Raw genomic sequence first — 20,566 nt, forward strand, 5'->3', positions numbered from 1 at the left:
TGTTTCAGACAATCCACGTGATTGACACGTGATGTAAGCTATTCATCTTCCAATGAGAGGCGTACACGTCCCTCTCACCAGCTCGTACCGGGACTGCACTGTTTACCCCAAAACCAAATTGGAATTGCCGACGCATCCGCCGAGCGGAGAAAATTGGAAAAAAAAGGTGATGCCGGGGGGGGCGTAGCTTATTCATCCGGCCCACGCCGCGCCCGTTAGCACGAGGCACGAGCCATTTTATTTTGTTTTTTGTTTTTTGTTTTAAAAAAAATCCTATTTCGTTCTTTAAATCAAAGAAATCGAATAGAAAGGGCAAGCTTAGGGCGTGATCTCTTTAGGCTCGTCTCCTGCAGGTCATTCGCCACTCACCATTCGTCATTCGCCATTCGCCATTCGCCACTCGCCATTCGCCATTCGCCATTCGCCATTCGCCATTCGCCATTCGCCATTCGCCATTCGCCATTCGCAGCAGCACTTCTTCCAGGTTCGTCTCCTCTCCTCCTTCCTTCGTGGCTTCTTCTACGATTGTCTCCTTCGTAGGGTTTCGCTGAGGTGTTTCTTTTGTTTTTTTTTGTTTTGTTTTTGTTTTTGGGAAGCAAGCGTCGTCCCTCGTCGCAGAGGAAGTGATTCATGGAGGCTGCTTCGGGATTCAGCAGGGGATTTGACGACGATGACGACGGCTTCGCCGATGAGTTCCCCAGGAGGGAGACCTCATCATCCTCGCGTAAAGGTCCCGCTTTTTCTCTCGCGTCTTTCGCATTTCTTTTTTTAAGCGTGGCATGCAGGGCGAATTTTAGCGCGTTCGAAGTCGGGTTTCTGATGTGCGGCTTCGTGGCAGAGTTGAGCGTAAAGATAGATGGGAAGGGAAGCGGTAGCGGCACCGATCAGAGGCCCAACACGCCGAGATCAAAACATTCCGCCACGGAGCAGCGGAGGAGAAGCAAAATTAATGATAGGCGAGTCAATTTCTGTGTCAATTTTTTTTATAAATTTTATGTTTTGAGAGTTGAGATAGATTTTCTCTCCTTTGTGTGTGTGTGTGTGTGCAGATTTCAGATACTTAGGGAGCTCATACCGAATAGCGATCAGAAGAGAGATAAAGCTTCATTTCTTCTAGAGGTAATACTATGTTCAATTACATTTTTTCTTGACTTCCAGGGTTCTTCAATTCTTTTATAAACACTTGTCCTGTAGGTCATTGAATATATCCAATTTTTGCAAGAGAAGATGCACAAATATGAGTCGACATGCCCAGGATGGGATCAGGACAATCCCAAGTTAATGCCATGGGTAATGAATCTTACCCTTTTTGTATAGGCATGATTTTGCATGTACGTTTTATAAGATCTTCAACTTTGAATGGAATTATTTAGCAACTTTAGTTTCTAGGGTACATGCCCATTGCCCAAGTATGACTTATAGTGGTAATGTAACATACCTGCTTTTATGTGCTGCATCTCTTATTGGAGCGTTATGGAACAAATTTAGGTCCATAAGTTTGGGTCATACAGTAGACGTGTTATATCTTCATGAGACAACATTTGCCCTGAGGTTTTTCTTTTTTGGCTTCTTTGAGGTTATACCTTGTCTAGCTTTTTCTATACTATCCTTTTAGTTTGTAATGACAGTAACATAGTTAAAAGGCACCTGCTTTCTCTGACTTACTTTGTTCTGCAATAAAACTAAATCCATTTCTGTATTATATCCATTTTTGCTTCATTTAATTGTCTAATATGGGTGTTCTTATCATATGTTAATCTTTCCTATTTGAGATATTTTCTTCTCTATATTTCTAGAAATTCTAAGTGTTTTTTGGTTCAATTATCCAATCAAAAAGATCCATGTCACTTCTGGCAACATTAGGGTAGAGCTTTAACTGCTATTTTGCTTTGATTTGTTTGGCAGGTGAAAGTTTATTTTAGATCATTCTGGAAAAATGCACAGGTACTAACATCCAGAGAACCTTACTTAAGTTGACAATTTTAGTGCATGTATCTTTGTGATACTTTTGGTATTCGCGATCTCAGCATTATCATTCCTTATTTCCATAGAATAACACTCAGCCCAATGGAGATGGTTTATCTGACCCTTCGCAACTCATGAAAAATGGTTCTACTCCATCTGACTATCTGTTCTCTGGAAGATATGAAGATAATAGCGTTCCGATGCCACCTGCAGTTGTATCAGATGCAGAGATTCCAGCAGAAGCTGGCATGGTGAATGATATTTCTTACAGAGCAACGGAAACTTCTCAAGATTTTGCAAGTAAGCTGGTTCCCATCTCTCTTTTCACCTGAACATGTATTCCTCTATTGAAAGGGGAAAATAGTGTTAATGAGTCACTGGAGAGTTATTTTTTCAGATGCAGATAATAATATGACTCAAGCTCAAGATCAATGGTTAAGACCCTCTGGTGTTGTAGATTCTGCAGTTAGCAGTGAAACCAGTGAACAGGAAGAGTTGATAATAGATGAGAGCACAATAAATTTATCTAATGCATACTCCCAAGGGTCTGTATCTTAATCAAGTGTTTTCATTCTTCTATTTGGTTATCTTTTGGTTTTATAAGCTTGTCTCTTTTAAAAATTTGTTTTTTTTTTCTTTTTGTATATTCTTTTAGTTAATTTGAGACTTTGAATTCATACTGTGCAATATTTTTCGTACCTTATTTGCAATTATCTTGGGACCATTCTGGTGGCCTGCTATCAGTGTTATACTTGGACATTTGTTTCATTTCTTGCCTTTCTTGATTCTTATTTTGTAGCAACTCCACTTAATTTCTAAGAGTAAGTTGTTTGATCTTGTCTATGCATTCTTTGGAATACTTCAGCTTTCCGGTGCAGCTTGAGTTTTGAGCTGGTTCAGGCATGCAAGACAAAATATTGTAGCAGACTAAGTTTTCTAAAATTTCAATATTAATGACAAAAGACTTGTTTTTATTGATGTTGTACATACAGGCTGCTGAGTACACTGACTGAGGCCCTACAGAACTCTGGATTAGATCCATCTCAAGCAAGTATATCTGTCCAGATCAATCTGGGCAGACGACCGAAAAGACTTAATGCCAATGCGACAATTTGCAGCAAGGTGCTGCTTCATAGCTCTTTTTTTTTTTTTTTTTTTGTTCGATCAAATAAATTTATTTTTCTCCTTTTTGCCGTGTAACCAACAATAATTTCATTGCTCTATGTTCCTTTATCTGCCTATCCATATCTTGAAATTCTGACTGAATTATCAAGGTGGCACTGTGGCAGGGCTAAATGAGTTATCTTGCAATCTCTTCCACAGCACACTTGAAGCACAAAGCCAGTTCTTAGAAATGCTTTGAAATGTGAATCATCTATGTTATTTATTATCATTTCCCTGAAATTATTGGTTCTGCTCGATAGCGGGAAACTTGTTTCATTATGTATTCATGTTTATCTTTCCACCTTGTGAGCCCTAAAATTATAATTGTCATTGGATTAATAAAATTATTATTTGTATTTGCATCTGATTTTGTTTGTTTTTAATGTTTTCACTTGGCACTTGTACATTTTCTCCAAGTTACCAACAAAAATTGCTTGTTTGGCTACATGTAAATCTAATACATTGCTGTTCGTGTGTTGTTAACTTGTTATGGTCTCTGGTTTTTCGCACCATTGAATAATAAACACTTGAGATCCGATCTTGATCTATTCTTTTACCTTTTGTGGTAGGATCAAGAAGATCCTGCATCCACTAATCAAGCAATTGGACATTCGAGGATGGGCAGCAGTGGTGAGGAATCTTCACAAGCACCAAAGAGGCAGAAAGCCAGTAACAGCTAGTGTTACCTTCCTATAACTTTTCCTCTTGCAGAGCATTTCAGATGAATGTACATTTGTTCAGTCTTGACAGCATCAAGGGAGTCTAAATCTTGTGCCTATTCTTTCATTTTTCTCTTACCCTCTGAAGAAGCTTCCATTTCAAATTGTAAAGCCACTTTCTTATGAGGCTTCCATCAGAATGAGAAGCCCCTTTTTTTTCCTTGTAAGCTACTTTATCGTATGGTAAACGATAATATATTTTTTTTCTGCTAAATCTGTGTATGAGCGAAGAAATGCAGCCTTGACAATGTGATGTAATGAGCTCTGTTAATTTAGGAATTAGCCGTAGTGGCATTAGTATGCATATTTAGTTCTTAAAATCCATTAGCATTGTTTTTTATTTGTGTTATTTGCTATACTTTTGTATCACCTGTCTTTTTCATGTAATTTGATTTTAAAAGTTTTATTCTCATTCCCTTGGAGACTGCTGAATGACTTAGGAGTTGGGAGGCCTTGGCCCGGTTACGGACGTGTTATTTGCTATCTTGTGCATCTCTCATAGATTGCGATTGCGATGAATAATGCGTCGGGATAGTTTTAAAAAACTCAGAAGTCATTGGCAAGAGAAAAAAGATTAAAAAAAAATCAATTCAAATCTGACAAACTAATGCCATTGTCGACTTTCATAAATAGATTGTTCCTTGTATACAAAACAACGAAGTGGTCCATATGTGCAAAAGTAAAATCTAGATCTCTGCGGCACTTCATTGTGTGTAAGTTGCAATTCACATGAACATATACAAATTTGCTTCCCCGATGACTTACTGCCTTCTTTTTCTTTGGCCTTTTTAACTATTCAGTAATGATCAGTTCAGTTCACTTTATTCGTCTACTTGCTCTGTATGTAACATCTCCTCAAAATCAAGTGTATTTAATGGTATTGTGGAAGAATCATCTTCTAAATCATAGTGAGCTTAGGTAGTCCTTTAGAAATGTAAATATCTGATTACTATCTGACGCATTTTCCAATCTTTCGAACAAAATGCCGTCCATTCTTGCTTGAACACCATTGATGGATGCCACATCCTGCAATACTTCCTTCACTGCCTTGTCGACTCCAAGTAAAGAACTCCCAATGCCACTCAAAACCTCTGGTAAACTCGGGGATGATTTTGAGACTTCAACTAACCTGACCTGCATTAGAATGAAGATATTTTAAACAGAGGGAATTAGAAAGCCAACAGTTATAAATTTTTCAGACTACAGAAACAAGCGAAAGGTCCCTAACAAGTTCAATTGCACTACAAAGAACCACTAAGTTTTGTAACTTTTTCACTACACGATCAAACAAAAAGGTACTATCATGTGCAGATGTGGCAATTGACAATCTTATAGAACAAGTTTTATCAAGTAGATAAAGTCACCACTAGTAGATATACTAAGCATCTAATGGAATTACTTGATATGACGGAAAATAAATGATACACTAATGTGACTTTCATGCTTTTCTCCGTTGCATAATACATCATGTCCTGTATTTTCCTGCATAAATAAAGAGAGACAGCAAACTTGAAGTTTAAATAAAATGGTTCCCCGCTCTCCTATAGTATTCCTCATATTTCATGTAATTTTGGCAATTGAACAGCAGTTAATCACGCAGTCATCAATATGTAGGCCTAGATCGTACGACATATTGAGGAAAATGTATGTAGGAAGTGAAAACACTAACCTGCCTATCTTGTGGAATGTTCGCTTTGTGTTTCGCAATGGCAACAGCTCGAGACAATCCACCAATAGCATCAACTAGGCCTCGAGAAGCAGCATCTTTGCCAGCCCATACCCTTCCCTGAGCAACATTTTCCATTTGATCTATCTGCAAGATAGGAACTTCTAATTTGGGCATCTGATTGAAAAGAAATACTTAAAAGAAGATCCATTAAATGCTCACGGTCATAGAGCGTGAAAAGGCTGCTTTATCTCGAAACTGTCTGTAAGCATTTTGAGCCGCCTTCGCAAATAGTTCTGCTTCATCAGATCTGTCAAAAACAATCATGCCTGAATTTTTTGCAAATATAGTGAAGCACAAAAGGGGAAAGCATAAAAAATCAATTCCAAAACACTAAGGTCAGTGAAAGACAATAGTCCCATTCATTGTATAAGGTTATTCTTCTGCTACTTTTAGCAGTCAAAAAGCTGCAAAATTTTAGCAAACTAATTCTGTCTCAGCAGCAAATAGGGCTATTCTTGGTCTCACCAGTGATAAGAAGTTTGATCTAACGTTAAGGTGAATCTCACAAAGAACAAAATAAGTACTTTAATTACCTTTATCTAACCTACCTTTCTAACCCAAACTGAAAACAAATGAAGTATTTTTGAAATGGTACTGAAAACAAATGAAGATGAAATATTAGAATTCACATAACATAAAATATATCAATGCAATCTGAAAAATAGAGTCAATCCTTCTGCGCATGGACCCACAATATGGTAATTTCCAAAGTGTACCTTTAACTGTTGTGTCAATGTCCAATGAATAGTTAACCCAGCATGATTTTGGACAGTTCTAGTGAACAAACTACACATACATATTACAAATCAACAGAAATGTACCTAAAAGGGCGTTGTTCAGCAGCATTAAGCTCAGCGAATCTACCCCTTGATATAATCTCCTTGTTGAAGCCAATCCTTTCATATAACTTTTGTAAACTAAACTTTCCTGTACTTTCAGTGTCTCAGAGTCTATGATTGAAAACAAAGACAAGTCTAGCATAACAAAGGGAAGCAAATATATGAAGAACGAGAAACATTACTGAACAAATTTCACAAGGTAAAGAAAAAAAGGCCAGAATATTAGCAAATATCAGATGCCTTAATGCAAACCATCCAGAAGCATAACTGAGTTTGCAGAGTTAAAAAAGTAATCAATGGCTCAGGAAAAGTCAATATTAGAAACTAAAGTAAAAAATTGGCTGGAAAACTGAATATTCCTCACATATTTCTTTGGAAAACAGAAGTGCCTTTTCTCTAATAGGACATTTGGTTTAATGTATTTGAATTTTGAAGGTGCTGCATCTATAGGCATAGCATTGCAAATCAGTGTCTCAGCTTGATCAAAACTTTGATGAGGATTGGGTATCTGAAATGAAGCTAACTTGGCAAAGATAGGAACAAGATGAGGATCAAGTATCGGATGTGCAGATCACTAACTCGGCAAAGTGAAGAACAAATCTATTCGGCAAGCATAGGTTACAGTTCCATTCAATTTCTTTTCAAATTTGTTGATTTGGGAGAAGAAGAGAAGGCTTTCATTGTTGTGCCCTAGTCGGGTTAGGTTAGGGTCTGGCACAGCCGCACAGGCTAGAGTACTTGGGTCGGGCTCACCCCAGCCTGACATAAGCAGTTGTCAGGACTAAACCTGATGCAATCCAGCCTAGCCTTATTTGTTGCAAGTTAATAATTCCTACCTCTCCTACCCAAGGGGCCATAGGACATTAATTCAAAATAATATAAAGAAACAGGAAAAAGAAGTCATTAAAAGCACAACCTAATTGCATAACTTATAAATTCATACCTATTATATTACCCAAAATGTAAAAACATACTCCCCATAATTGCATGCAGTGATAAGAACATGACAACTTGAAGTAATAGATACCATCTAGTGTAATCCGAAATTCCAGTATGCCCATGTGTAGTATCTCAGTAGATAACAACAGTAAAGATTACTATCATATTAACCTGTAACAACTCCAATTGAACCAGTCAGAGTAAGCTTCTCAGCAACAATTGCTTGTGCAGCCATAGCCATGTAGTACCCTCCGCTAGCAGCAACATCGGACATAGATGCAATTACAGGTTTAGATGCAGCAAGAAGTTGAATCTCCCTCCACATTCTATGTTAAAATCAACATAATCAGTAAACATCAAATATAGGAAAACCTATGTACTAAAGCTTTTTCTAACTATTTCCTAAATGAAACAAGATAAAGAAAATCATAGGAGTGTTTGCACCAAAAAGCCTTTAAATTTTTTAAATAAAGAATTGGGATTGTATGCACACCTCTTATATAATTGTGCGCACATTGTTATAAAAATGTGTGAATCTAGTATAGAAAATATTGGTGCTTTCAAAGTAGAAGAGTGGTCTCTGCACAATTGCCTGATCTTACTATTACTAAAATTTAAGGACTTTTTGAGCAAATGTCCTGAAATACTTTAGTTCGTATATCCTAAGTATTTTCCAAAATAGTCATGACTTTACTATTTAGCTTGCTGTTTAATTCTATGACAGGTAGATCATTAACAAGGCACGAGTTGGTTTGCAGAAAAAATTGTATGCCTAGCATTCTCTTATCCCGTAATTCAGGAACCCGTAATACTTGGAGTCCTTGCCCCCATCAAGTCGCATAAAACACATTACTGCATTCTCTGGAGTGTAATTGAATAAGCAGCATATGTAATTTTTAACTTCACAAAATTAAATTGTTCAGAAAAAAGACTACAATATCAGGAACCAGGAATTACAGGAATACGTAAGCTATAGACTATAGTAATCATATAGTAAAAGAAAGAACAAATTAAATTATGACACTTGATGACAAGAGCATATTGCATTTGAGATGAAGAGCAAAGGCACTGATGTTTAAGAAAAAAAATTGTGAAAGAAAAGATGTATGTACTGGAGTAGTTAAATTCTTCCCAACTACAGAGTGATAAAAAAAGAAAAACCTTTCACTCACCTAGCAAACAAGGCAAGATAAGTTCAGCTTCAGCCAGAAAGCAAAGTGAGCTAATCTAGAGCTCAAGTATGGAAGTCAAAGAAAAGTTGTTTTTAGGAGAAATTACGCTTTACCCCCTCTGGGTTTAACCCAATTGCAAATACTCCTCATGCATATTCAAGTTAAGCACTTTAACCTCTCAGTGATTTAGAACAAAATGTAACTATTAGTCCGCCACTAACAGGAAGGTGAAATGACATGTTTGCCTCTATGTATTAATTCACGGGTCAATAATAGAGGGCTACTTTGGTCATTTCAATATATTCTTTTGGCAGGAAAAGTTGGTATCGACGATCTAGTATGGTCAATAGTTAGTACCATTAAATATGGATGGAAAAATAATAATTGCACTTTGGTCTAAGCCACACAGGGGTTACATGCTTAAGTTGAAAATACGGGGGAATTACCTACAAATTTGTCCAAACTGCAAAGAAGTAAACTGCAATTTGCCATGTTTCTAATTTGTGGATGTCCTACATTATTACCAAGAAAGTTGAAGCTCCAAATATGACTTACAGATCAGAAGCAAGAGCATCACCACCAGGGCTGTCAATTCGCAATATAACAGCCTTATACCTTTCTGATTCTGAAAAAGGAACCGCTTAAATTAGATATCTAAAACTTTTTTTTTTTTTTGCATAAGAATGGCTACAAGAATAAAATGCAGGAAGACAACAAGGACATCTGAGATCAACAGCCCGGGAAATTGAGAAAATAATTGACAACAGTTGCATTCCTAAACAAAGGTACATTCAACGTTCTGCTCATAAATATAAATTAATTTTCAAACAGAATACACTGCAAGCACTAGAAACAAGCATACTATACATAATGACTAGAATCAAGATAGTGATTTTGTAGGGTACAGATCATATTCATCAAAGAAGATAAATAGAACTCATATTTTGCAGTACTTTGAAGAAAGAAAACACAAGGTCTCAAAGAGCTTATATCAAATTATCAATAGCATGACCAGCTGGTTTTAATCATTTGGGACCGACCGAGCTTGGCAAATCCAATTGGACTTAAAATTAGCACAGACTCAAAGGGAGGAAACGAGAACAAGACACTACGATCCTGAATGTAAAACATTGTCCCTCTATATTATTTCACCAATTAGCCTAATAGAATGTAACCGAAGTGGATAAGATGGCCCATATAGTTTTGTCGGCTCTTTGTGAAACCATTTCAGAAGTAGCTAATCAAGAAAATTTGCAACAATTTTTTTCCAGCATCTCTTCAATTTTCCACAAAAAAATATAAGAGTAGGTTGGCAGATCCTTAAATATAATGTATTTACTTTATGGTCCTCCCCATAGTTTAGATTTTAACTTTTCAAGGCAAAATTCATCTGATTCAGTGAACCCTATATGAAGGAGATTTACACAACTAATATCATAGAAATATAGAAAATTAAGAGATGGAAACCAACCTCTAACACTGCGTATCTTCTCGATTAGTTGCTCGCCAACGATGCCCGAGCTAGGGACACTCAGTGGACTACGAGTGCGACTGATGCTTCCGGATGCTCTGATTATAGCAATTTGGTCTCTACCTCCTCCTACCCCAAGAGTCCACTTTCTTACTCTAGAGTATTTACTGTTGTTAAAGAGAAAATAACACATTTTAGTAACTCTTACTACATTTAGGAGAATGGAAGTTTCAAGGAACTTCAATACTCTTATCTGATTGTGCAAGAAATATATATCAAACTTTGAAGTCATGACCATGAGAATGTATGAATATGATCAAGGACAGTTGAGGTTCAATAAGCAGAAAAACAGATTTCATTTCATTGTGAACCAGAACTTATAGTTAAACTATTACACATATAATTGCTCCGATGAAAAATAGCTTGGTAAAGCAATACCTTTAGAGTGTGGATACATGCCATCCATACTTAACGCATCTTTTCAAGTGGAAGTGCCATGTAAATAAAATAAAAAATATAAATGCATTGATGGAGAACATAGAAAATCAGCAGTTTATTGAAACTAACTGTCAGTGGGAAGACATTACATATGCACTAACAATACTATTTCCAAAACTTTCTCTTTAGTTTATAGTGGTAAATTATTAACTATTCCAAAATATATGGCAAGGAAGATTAGGAATTAGGCGTCATATGGTTTTCCTATGAGTTGACCTGGATATTCCGACCAAGCAAGGTACTCAATGGTTAATATTCAAATTAGTTTTGTGAACCCAAAAAAAACCTGACCTGTATAACAAAGTTCAAGAAAGTGAGAGCAAATAGAACTATAATCATTATGGTTTAGATACTTAGATTTCTTTGACAAACATTAAAACAACATTGACATCAAGATCATAAAAAATAGTTATTCCGAAATGGTAGCTTCATAAGTATAACTGAAGATCTTTATTACCTGTTGTCAACTTTAAGCAGATCTTTCTTATCCTTTTGCCCCAATCTTTCCTTGAGCATTGAAGTTACCTGGATTATAAACCAAACTAGTAAAAGAAAGGTTTTCCTACAGATAAAGAGAATAACAACAAACAGGAAATGATGGTTCATAATCAATCATCAGACCAAAATTTATATCCAGCCGGCCAGTTTGATTGTACTTTCTAAACATGATAAAGCAATAGCTGTCTCACTTTGGGTACAGACCATCATTAGCAGAAGCAGAAGAAAACTGAAGGAGGATAAATCTTGAAGAGTTGGACACAACTGTTTACAAAACCTTTTTAAGAGTCATGACAAGTGAGTATGAAGAGGCCTCTTAGTGGCTCATGCTCCAGCATGTGGTCACTGTGATATGGTAATCTTCCCTACAGCAAATCTCCTAACTTTCAAGCACATATGGTAGATAACACGACTTAAAACCGAACCTTCAGTGTTACCATGGTTGTACTAAAAGTTACCTTGGACTGGAGGTTACATTAAAGGTCCTCCAAGAATATTCTAGCTCTAGCATCCCTTGGAATTGCCTCATCCTACATTGTCACCTTTCCTAAATGTCCTTTTCACTGTTTTCTTAAAGTATTAGGTGTAATTAATTTCTTCCATAACAGAACAAACAGAAGAAAAAGATGCTCCAAATATCAGAATCAGAAGCAGTAACAGGTAACAGATTATACATAAAAGTTCAACTGTACTGAGACATCATTAAAAATCAAATCAAAATGCCGCGACAAGCCATGAAGTGGTTTATTTGCATTAAATATAAATTATTTAAAAGTATATTCTCTTTTCTTAATATTTCAGTTGGCTAAGGCAGAAATTTGCACCTCATCATCATACAATATATTTGTTATCCAACCTTCTTCTTTAAGTCTCTCAACTTGATAAACACCTGAGTTTATAAATTCCTCAATTTCTTCTCTTCTCTTCCCTGGTACGCAAGGAAATTAGCAATCTATGAAGCTGATGCTAATTTAGATCATCATGAATGGATGAAACAAACAAAAAAACCTTGAGTGGAAGAAATTGTATCCAGCCAATTCCCATAAATATTATCAAGCAATGAAGTCAGCATTTCACCAACTTCTTTTGACATGCTTTTACGCGACAGTTGATCGCCAGCACTTTTATATTTTCCGATACGCTCAATTTGCGGCTCAAGTCCAATTTTCTCAAGAACCCCTGCAAAAATGATTGTTCCCATTCCAGTCCTAATATAAAACATAAATTCATCTCAAATCTACAGTAGAATTGCATTCATTCAAATGTGACGCAGACAAGCTAATGCTTGGAGAATATATGATTGAAGTTCTTTCGAGAGAAAAGTAGCTTTACAATCAGAGACAAGCTCAGTTCCTCTGCTTGACAAGTGCATTCTCCCTACCCCAAAGGAAATATTCTGACTTACTTATTTTGGGACCAGTTACACTTACACACATGGATTATTGTTGTCGTGCTCCCAGGTTAACAACCACGACCTAATATATCAAACAACCTATTGTTCCAAAGTCCGGTGCAGATTGGAACTCTATCTTTACCAAAATTATATTTGGTATAGTGACAAAAGTCAAGGTAGATTAGTCCAATTTGACTTTTTAACAGTACGCACCTTTTATTAAATGATCATCAGTTGCAGTTAATATGTCAAAGGCATAGCGTTGATTACCCAAAGATTTCGATAAGAAAAGATGAGGCCAAGAAAAAGTTTGCCATTAGACCATGATGACTCTATATGAAAGTGCACATAAAATAATTTCCATCTGGTGCTCGCATTATCTGCTGCACAGAAAAACAAAATTACTTTCTGCAAGATGAGGAAAGTAAGGCTAACAATGAAATATGAACCTTAACATTAAACTTATACTCAAGGGAGAAAAAGGTCTAAAATCTCAATGGGCATAATAGTTGTCATTTAGCATTCAAAGTATAATTAGTGACTTATTGTAGAATATATAGAGCAACTTACCCCCGAGAAAGGATGATTGAACTGTCAAACCAAACAATGCAACATAAGCACTAGGTGGAACATATGACTCTCCACAAGCACATGCAAGGTAATACTCTTTCTCTCCACAAATAGGCATATAGCTTACAATGAATTTCCCTACAAAAAAGAAATACAAAAGCATATCTTAATATAAAACTTCGAAGAAAATGCAAGAGTATGTCGCACATGAACATATCTATTTGGTCAGATTGACTAGTAGAATAGATGTACAAAAATGAAGCATGCTAAATAAAATTCTATTGCAACAAAGAAAAGGTATGACAGGTAAACTTCTTTTCATATAGTCAGTACATGGACAAAATATAGTTGAGTAAGCACAACAATAATTTACACATATGACTCTAACACTTGGATGGCATTCAGATTTGGCAGCTCACTATGTCACTGTCTTAATTTGCTCTACCTGCAATTATTTAAATGGTTCTTATAGTTACCTGTAACTATCCAATGAGTCTAGATGATCCTAAATCTTCTAGAAATATTGCATTAGTAAGACACCACCGCTTCCATAACATTCAATTGCTGGCGCGGTCGCAGCATAAAGGATTTCATGATTAATAATCTTCCATTTGAGAATCATACTTGATTTTGTATCTTCTAAAACTTGAACGTATATGTCTATATCTACTGAGGTCGCTGGTGTAGAACACACAAAACACAGCAACTATGGAAAGTAAAATTATGCAAATGCATGACACCAAATAAGTTGACACGTATATGAATTGGAGGCTATGAGCTTACAAAAAAAAAAGATAAAGATATCTAAATTCCTAAAACATAACGGAAAAAAGCATGTCCAATTACCTGATTTCTTGAAATCCAAGATATGCCTTCGTATTTCCTCCACTTTGCCCCATCCGCAAGTAAGCGGTTCAATCTGAAGATATATACCGGATATACGAGGATCATACGCTGCCTTGATAAGATTCTCACAAATCTGAGGAAGAGAAAGCCCCGTAGCGAACCTGCTCTTTAATTGATCGGATATCTACAACAGATTAAATAACATCACCAAAAACCAATGAATCCATCCAAATTTACAATTTCTAGGAAGCAAGAAGCCATTTTGACGAAATCACCAGCAAGCAAGAGAAGGAGAAAACGAAGAAGAAACGAAACCCAAACCTGGCCGCGGAGTTTGATGGAGAGGACGCTGCCCTTCTTGACGCGCTCCCAAGGCGGGGCGATGAGCATCCGAGCCTTGACCACGAAGCGCCTCCACCAGTTGAATTCCTCCATCTCGAACTCCCCGGTCGGGAATGAAGCGTCTTTGTCTTCGGGAATGGGAGGAGGAGCCCCATCGGTAGCTTCTTTCTCGCCTTCCTCAGCGGCCTTGGAGTCGAGAGCTCGAATGGGGAAAGGAGAGCGAAGAGGGGTTGGGGAGGAGGAGTTGGAGAATAGGAGGCGAGAAGAGAAGAAGGATTGGTGTTTGGGAGAAGGAGAGGAGAGGAGGAGGAGGGTGGAGAGCTTGCGGCCTTGTTGGTTGAGAGCGTGGAGGCTCAGAGGAGGTGGCTTTAGGAGGAGAAGCTTCGACATTGCTCCCAGCTCTCTCTGTCTCTCTCTCTCTCTCTCTGAATCGAGCCTGAGAGATTTATCGTGAGAGAGAAAAAAAAAAAAAAAAAAAAAAAAAGAGAACGGTTGGGGAGGGGATGGGAGTGACAAGGTTGATCAAATGCCACGTAAGCATAAAGTGCTTCTGGTTCTCGACAAGTACAATTACTAATAACACCCTGTTTTTGACTATTTTACAAATAAAGTTCTATTTACAAAACACCCCCCCAACATTAAGTTTACACTGTACATCCTCTTTTTTTTCATATTTATAAACCAGTCAATTGTTATTATCAACTCGCATAATGCGTACTGCGAATGACAACTCTACCCTTGATAAGAAACGAAGTGGCAGTATGGAAATTAAAAGTAATGCCGGAGGGAAATTTCGCATCTCCCGGTTTCCTCTCGTAGCAATGATTTCGCGCGGACGAGAAAAAGAGAGGGAGGCTTCTTCTCTCTTCTCTTCTCTTCTTGTTTGCGATCTCTTCACTTTGATCCAAAGATGCCCAAATGGAGAACGGTTTGATGGATCTCTTGTCCTCTGTGGATTGGGGGAGAGAATCCTATCCTGCGTGCAAAGAGTTAGTTGCTCTGCCCTTCTTCGCGCTCTTCTTCCCTACCGTCCGCTTCTTCCTCGATCGATTCGTCTTTGAGGTAGGTTAGAGTACACCTATCTTAATCGGAGTACTTTTAGTCGAATTTGGATTAGATTGGCGGGAGATGGAATATTAGCAAGCTCTAATTTTTAGGGCATTTAGGTCTTAGTAGAACGGCTCTTGTTTATTCACCTGGGATATACTGATCAAAATTCACCCACTGGTGGTAAAATTGTTGGATGAATAGCCATTAGGAGGCTCTTGCAGAGGTTGGCTAGGAGAGTTATAGTCAGAAAGGTAGATGAACTTAGTGTAGAGCAGATGAAAGGAGGAAAAAGAAATCAATGAATTTAATTAGTCAGCTTGGAACTTGGAATTTCATTTATTTTATGTCCGAAGAATTTAATGATATTAACCATGAACCTTGCTTTTTGAGTAAAATATCACATCCAAGCCTCAGTTATTGCATTCATCTGCCCTGGCATCATATTACTTGAGAGAAGTAGTTGTCCCTGGAGGGCGCGAATATTTTACCAGAGCAACAAATGCAAATGTAAGATTTAATTTTTTTCCCAATTCTTTTGGCCAACATTGTCATTTCGTTGTATGAATGAAATATACCACGATTGATTGCTAGTTATTAATTATCCACCTTATTTCAAATCTATAAGCATGTAAAATGAAATACATTGCTGTTCATCTATGTTCCATGCTGGGTCATTTTTTCTGCACTTGTTCACTTATTATTGGTAGACATTTGATTCTCAGCTAGTACTTAAATATTGCTAACTTTCTTCAGGTGATACATACTTTTATTGGCCATCAATTGCTCATGGCTTTGTTGAATCAGCATATTTTGTTTGTCGTTGTACGTCAGAAATATATATTCCTACATAAAGGCTCGCACTTTCTTAAGATCCATGTGTTAAATTTCATGGCCTAGGATGTAGCCACATATACAGGGGAATTCTTTTGTAAAGAAAGATATTTTCAAGTGATTATGATACAGTCAAAAGGTTTAGTCAACCAGAAAAAGATGGTGGGGATTGGGTTTCTCTTGCAAAAGGTAAGACCACCATTGTGGGCAGTCAAGCTTTAATGCTTGTATGGGAATGTAGAATGCAGTGTTATAATATACCTTTTGGTGATTGTTTGTCATGCGTTGGGTACTTGACAGTGAAAACCCAAATACTATACAGATATCTCTGTGGGAGCTGATGATCTAGGATGCCCTGTCTTGATGAAAATGCTATTAGGAACTAAAGATTGATAAACTTCACCTATGAATAATGAAAGAGAACATCAATGACTTGTAGAGCTAAAAATCTAAGCTTACATCTTGTTTGTTCCATTTGATAAAAAAAAAAATTAGGGCACTGGAACTTTAAGCTTTATGTTGTGAGAAACTCATCAATCAATTGGATAGAAAATTGGATAGTCATGAGTTGGATTATGAAACTTTAAGTGATCAACTATATCTTTAGGTGATCGCCTGAGCCTGTATTTGTTATGGTTTAAGGCCATGGTCGTGTGTCTGTCTTCTAAGTATGTTAGGGAAGCCATTCTGTGGATTAGTTATTGATGAAGAACGTGCAAAATCTGTGAACTAAAGTCATCCATGTCGGAAGAAAAAGAAACAAGATGAGCTTGTAGATCAAAAGAGAGTTCACTTTAATCTGCTTTGGAGAAAAGGAAGCTATCTCTGTTAGTGTTTTTTTACTTTAACAATGATTTGACAAGTAAGAGTGGTGTGATCATTGGAATAAATTGCAAGAACAGTAGCACCAAAAATCCAATTTGCAGTACGGCAGCGAGGATACTTAAAGATTCCTAATGAGTATTGCTTAGGATCTTATAATTGATTTATAGATCTGCAGTGTCAGACTTCTATGACAAGCATTACAACAATGATGAAGTTTTTTTTTTCTTTTTTTTCTTCTCCCCATTAATGGAGGTTGGATTAAACTGGTAGATACCAGTATATGACAGTAGGCTTACTTTTTCTATCATGTTGACATCAAACTTTTGAACAAAGTTATTGAAATCGCCGAAGAAAACTAAATTAGACTCTGGTACCTTTATTTGCAGGACTATAGGAACTTTTCATTTATACCATTGTGACAGGTTTTTTATCCTGTAATTAGCACATAAAAGATAACACCTTCGGCTACTCTTCCATGTCGTGTACCACTACAATTTTCAGGTGTCCTTTTAGGTCCTTGAGTATCATAAACAAGAGGGCAATTCAAACTTTGGAAGGGAAATTATAATTGAAAATGTAGCTAAGTAATCAAATTCTCGGTTAAAGAGTCTTCTAATTGCTTCACTGCTCATGATATCCATTCCTCTCACTGAAAGTACTAGTGGTGGTAACCTGCCGATTCTTCAAAATGTAGGCAATCTCTTTTCTAAAGACTAGAATGAGGGGACAATTCCGTAGTTTCCATCTGACATCTCAGTTGCAGCAAACATCTGATCCACTTCATGCTCTATATCTGATCTCTTAGCAAACCTGCCCTTAATTCGTGGTCGAGCTTCTGCATATGCCTTCCTCGAGGCATATCTTATTGTCTTCTCAAATTTCCTTGTCTTCCTCTTCTCCCTGTATCTGAGGACCCTGGCTTCCCTGTCCACTGAACTGAATTGTGGTGGCAAATGAAATGAAGGACCTGGAAGGTGGTTTGTGGTTCCTTCCAGGGGTCCAATGTTGGAGTTTGAGATATCTGTCATGCTGGTATCTGGTACAATGCTTGCTTCCATTGATGAAAAAGAAACCTGAGATGTATGTACTAGATGGTCACTGAAGAATATCAGCAGAGACCAGTAAGGACAGTAAGCTATAAAACTTACCAAGTCGTTGAAAGAATAATACATGATCTAAGGTCACAAAGCTTTTGAACTTTTAGCTACACATAAATTAGATGCTCTATTATTACGTAGTGACTCCAGAGAATGAACTTCAAAACTTGAGGTGCAAACTTGACAAGAAAACAGAGCATAGGGCCTTGATTAGCTGATGTGAGTGTCTAAACAGTTTACTTTCAGACACGGGGGTAGCCAGTTGAAGTTAATCAAAGAGCTATCAAAGGCTTCTAGCTTCATCCTTAATTGTTTCATCCTAATTCATAATCTTGCAGTTATCCAAAGAATATGAGGCCTAATAATCATTCACATGTATGCAGGATCTAACATGAACAGAGGAACAACTAATGGCAACCACAACCTTGATGCTCATATCAATCTATAGCGATGAAGAAAAAAATAAAGGAAAAGAGACATGAGAACAACCAGTAAGGCATCCAACAACTAAATAGAGTAGCTCACGCTGTGACTGAGGGAAGCTGTGTAGCTGAATCCAGCATTTGAGGCCTCATATTTCTGCAGCTGATGCTGCTCTTCTGTGATCATCTGTTGAGAAGGTACAACAAACTCACTCCCTTCATTCTGCTGCCCAAATTGTTGCTCCTGGTTCTTGCTCTCATAACATGAATTGTACTCCACAAAATCCAGATACTCATCCACCTCCCCACCAATCAAGAAACCAGATTCTGCCCGGTTGCAGCTTTCATCAAGAGGCAACCACGGCTCTGTGTCTGGGAGACCAGACACAGGCACAGCAGCGCCAATTGGCCCTGCAGGGAGAGGAAATATGGGGACGCGGTGATGGCGCCGCGCCAGTGGGTTCGCAGAGTGGACCTGCATATCACAGGCGGCGCAGAGCACTGCTGCGTCGGCACGGCATGTGACGGTGGCTGGGGCGCGCTCACATGCCTCACACACCCACACGCGCTCATGGCGTGATGCCACCCGGTTGGCGGCGTGCATGCGGGTGTCACACCCCGCGCAGAGGTACGCTGCATCTGCCCGGCAATACACTGCGGAGGGTGCTGACTGGCATGATTCACATGGTCGCACCCACTCACCGCTGGTGGAGGAGTTTCCCTCCCCCTCTTCTTCAGTTAAGTTACTTCTAACACGGCAATTCATCAACATATAATCCTACTAATATGTATAGTGGGTAAGTTTGCAACATAAAATCTTTTGCCACCCTTCCCTTTTTCCTCCCTCATGACCTTTCTCACTGGTTCTCTCCCTTGCTTGCTCTCAAGTGTGCACATACTAAGGAAAATTTGGGGTGGAGGGGGGGTACTAATAACAGTAAGGAGTCAAGATGGAGGGAAACTGGTCAGAGAATCCAGCTGGCGATGCATGAAAGAATTTGAACGGAGGAGAGGGCTGGACCTTTATCTTGTGGTTGGCTGTGGGCATTGGTAGGCCCCGGCTGGTGTGGAGATCGGCCCCCACAGTGCCCACTGCTTCACTGTTTGTACAATCTTTTTTTTTTCCTTCTCCTTTTTGCAAATATGTATATTTACACACATTCGTTCATCTTATTAATATCTCATATCATTAATGGTTGTGGGATATTTGTGAGTTGTAACATAGGTGCATAGTACAGTGCAGTGCCACAGTGCAAGGTGGTATCTGCAAACAAAAACTTGTGTCTCTGGGAGGCCCATCATAAATTATCATTCGATCTAATCGTACATAGGTGCATATGTACGGGGCAAATACATATGGTAAAAGTTTGTCTGCAATATGAATGTGTTACTGGAGGATACTTTCTATTTGCTAAATACCCTTTGTAATTTATGAGGTCATCCTTAAAGATCAACAGAGACTGCTTTTCTTTAAGACTTGTCTTTATCTCCTCTTACAAAAGTGCAGGCTAATGCAGGACAGGCTTTGGCTAAAGCATAAAGGTGGGAAAGCAGAATTGTAGTGTGAAGTTAACATCACTGGTGGGATAAAGAGAGGGGCCTTATAGAGGAGATGCTCATCTATCTCTTTGCACCATACTTGCATGGTGGAAAAGGAAAAAGAGAAGCAAAAGGTCTTCTGGATTCCAAAGGCTGAAGTTTATGCCAGTCATTGCCGCTCCCTCACTCCTTTTGGAACATTAGATATGAGGTAGTAAATGAAGGTCCATGGAAAAGCTCTAAAGTGCAATGCCACATCAGAAGATAGTTTGCTCGCAAAGATATTTAACACGTAAGATTGATCTCTCCCTAGAGCTCTAAAGTGCAATGCCATGTGTAACAGGAGCATCTATCGACATGCACGACCATCATTTTGTTGCTAATGATAGCTAATGATTGGTGGGTTTGAGTTTTGATAATCCATTTGTTAACTTTGTGTGGATCCTTCAAGAAGCTTTTTTATTCTTCTGACAATTCTCTTCACTGTCATCTTAGCAGATGGATTCATGTACTATTGTGTAGCTGCACTCAGTTGCATGAGTTTTTTTTTAAAAAATTTTTTTATGATGCATAGGTTGACTACTAGAAATCAAATAGAATTTTATTTTTCTCCAAATTATTATTATTGCTATGTTTACTGTCATCACAACAATGGTT

General features: G+C 37.9%; 3 protein-coding genes and 1 long non-coding RNA gene across 8 annotated transcripts; 2 read left to right on the top strand and 2 right to left on the bottom strand.

Moving 5' to 3' along the window:
• The first annotated feature begins 310 nt into the window (after positions 1–310).
• LOC140800074 (transcription factor BIM2-like) lies at positions 311–4,062 on the top strand. 4 transcript variants are annotated; one of them, XM_073154719.1, is made up of 10 exons: positions 311–484; positions 597–730; positions 839–956; positions 1,050–1,119; positions 1,195–1,290; positions 1,906–1,944; positions 2,052–2,265; positions 2,363–2,510; positions 2,958–3,087; positions 3,699–4,062. In XM_073154719.1, the coding sequence occupies exons 2-10, from the start codon at positions 631–633 to the stop codon at positions 3,807–3,809; spliced, it is 1,026 nt and encodes a 341-aa protein (XP_073010820.1). In that variant the 5' UTR covers positions 311–484; positions 597–630; the 3' UTR covers positions 3,810–4,062. The 4 variants fall into 4 exon arrangements, with proteins under 4 accessions (XP_073010820.1, XP_073010821.1, XP_073010818.1 ...); XM_073154720.1 differs by having other exon boundaries at positions 2,369–2,510; XM_073154717.1 differs by having other exon boundaries at positions 597–956.
• Positions 4,063–4,445: 383 nt separating this feature from the next.
• Positions 4,446–14,572, bottom strand: LOC140799827 (serine protease SPPA, chloroplastic). Its single transcript, XM_073154307.1, has 13 exons — positions 14,125–14,572; positions 13,804–13,987; positions 12,958–13,095; positions 12,003–12,173; positions 11,819–11,922; positions 10,954–11,021; positions 9,999–10,165; positions 9,083–9,152; positions 7,527–7,681; positions 6,399–6,504; positions 5,737–5,824; positions 5,518–5,661; positions 4,446–4,982 (listed from the first exon to the last, which is right to left on the bottom strand). The coding sequence occupies exons 1-13, from the start codon at positions 14,533–14,535 to the stop codon at positions 4,752–4,754; spliced, it is 2,037 nt and encodes a 678-aa protein (XP_073010408.1). The 5' UTR covers positions 14,536–14,572; the 3' UTR covers positions 4,446–4,751.
• Positions 14,573–14,919: 347 nt separating this feature from the next.
• Positions 14,920–20,480, top strand: LOC140800023 (uncharacterized). Of its 2 annotated transcripts, XR_012111133.1 has the most exons (4): positions 14,922–15,207; positions 18,332–18,568; positions 18,660–19,729; positions 19,878–20,480. It is a non-coding gene; the product is annotated as an uncharacterized lncRNA (long non-coding RNA). The 2 variants fall into 2 exon arrangements; XR_012111132.1 differs by lacking the exon at positions 19,878–20,480 and having other exon boundaries at positions 14,920–15,207; positions 18,660–19,844.
• LOC140800022 (zinc finger protein HD1-like) lies at positions 17,226–19,142 on the bottom strand. Its single transcript, XM_073154650.1, has 2 exons — positions 18,474–19,142; positions 17,226–17,924 (listed from the first exon to the last, which is right to left on the bottom strand). Exons 1-2 carry the CDS (start codon positions 19,140–19,142, stop codon positions 17,565–17,567), a joined length of 1,029 nt encoding a protein of 342 aa, XP_073010751.1. The 3' UTR covers positions 17,226–17,564.
• Positions 20,481–20,566: the final 86 nt, after the last annotated feature.

This window comes from Typha latifolia, chromosome 13 (genome assembly GCF_019914945.1).
Source record: "Typha latifolia isolate L0001 chromosome 13, TyphaL0001v2, whole genome shotgun sequence".
Lineage (NCBI taxonomy): Eukaryota > Viridiplantae > Streptophyta > Magnoliopsida > Poales > Typhaceae > Typha > Typha latifolia.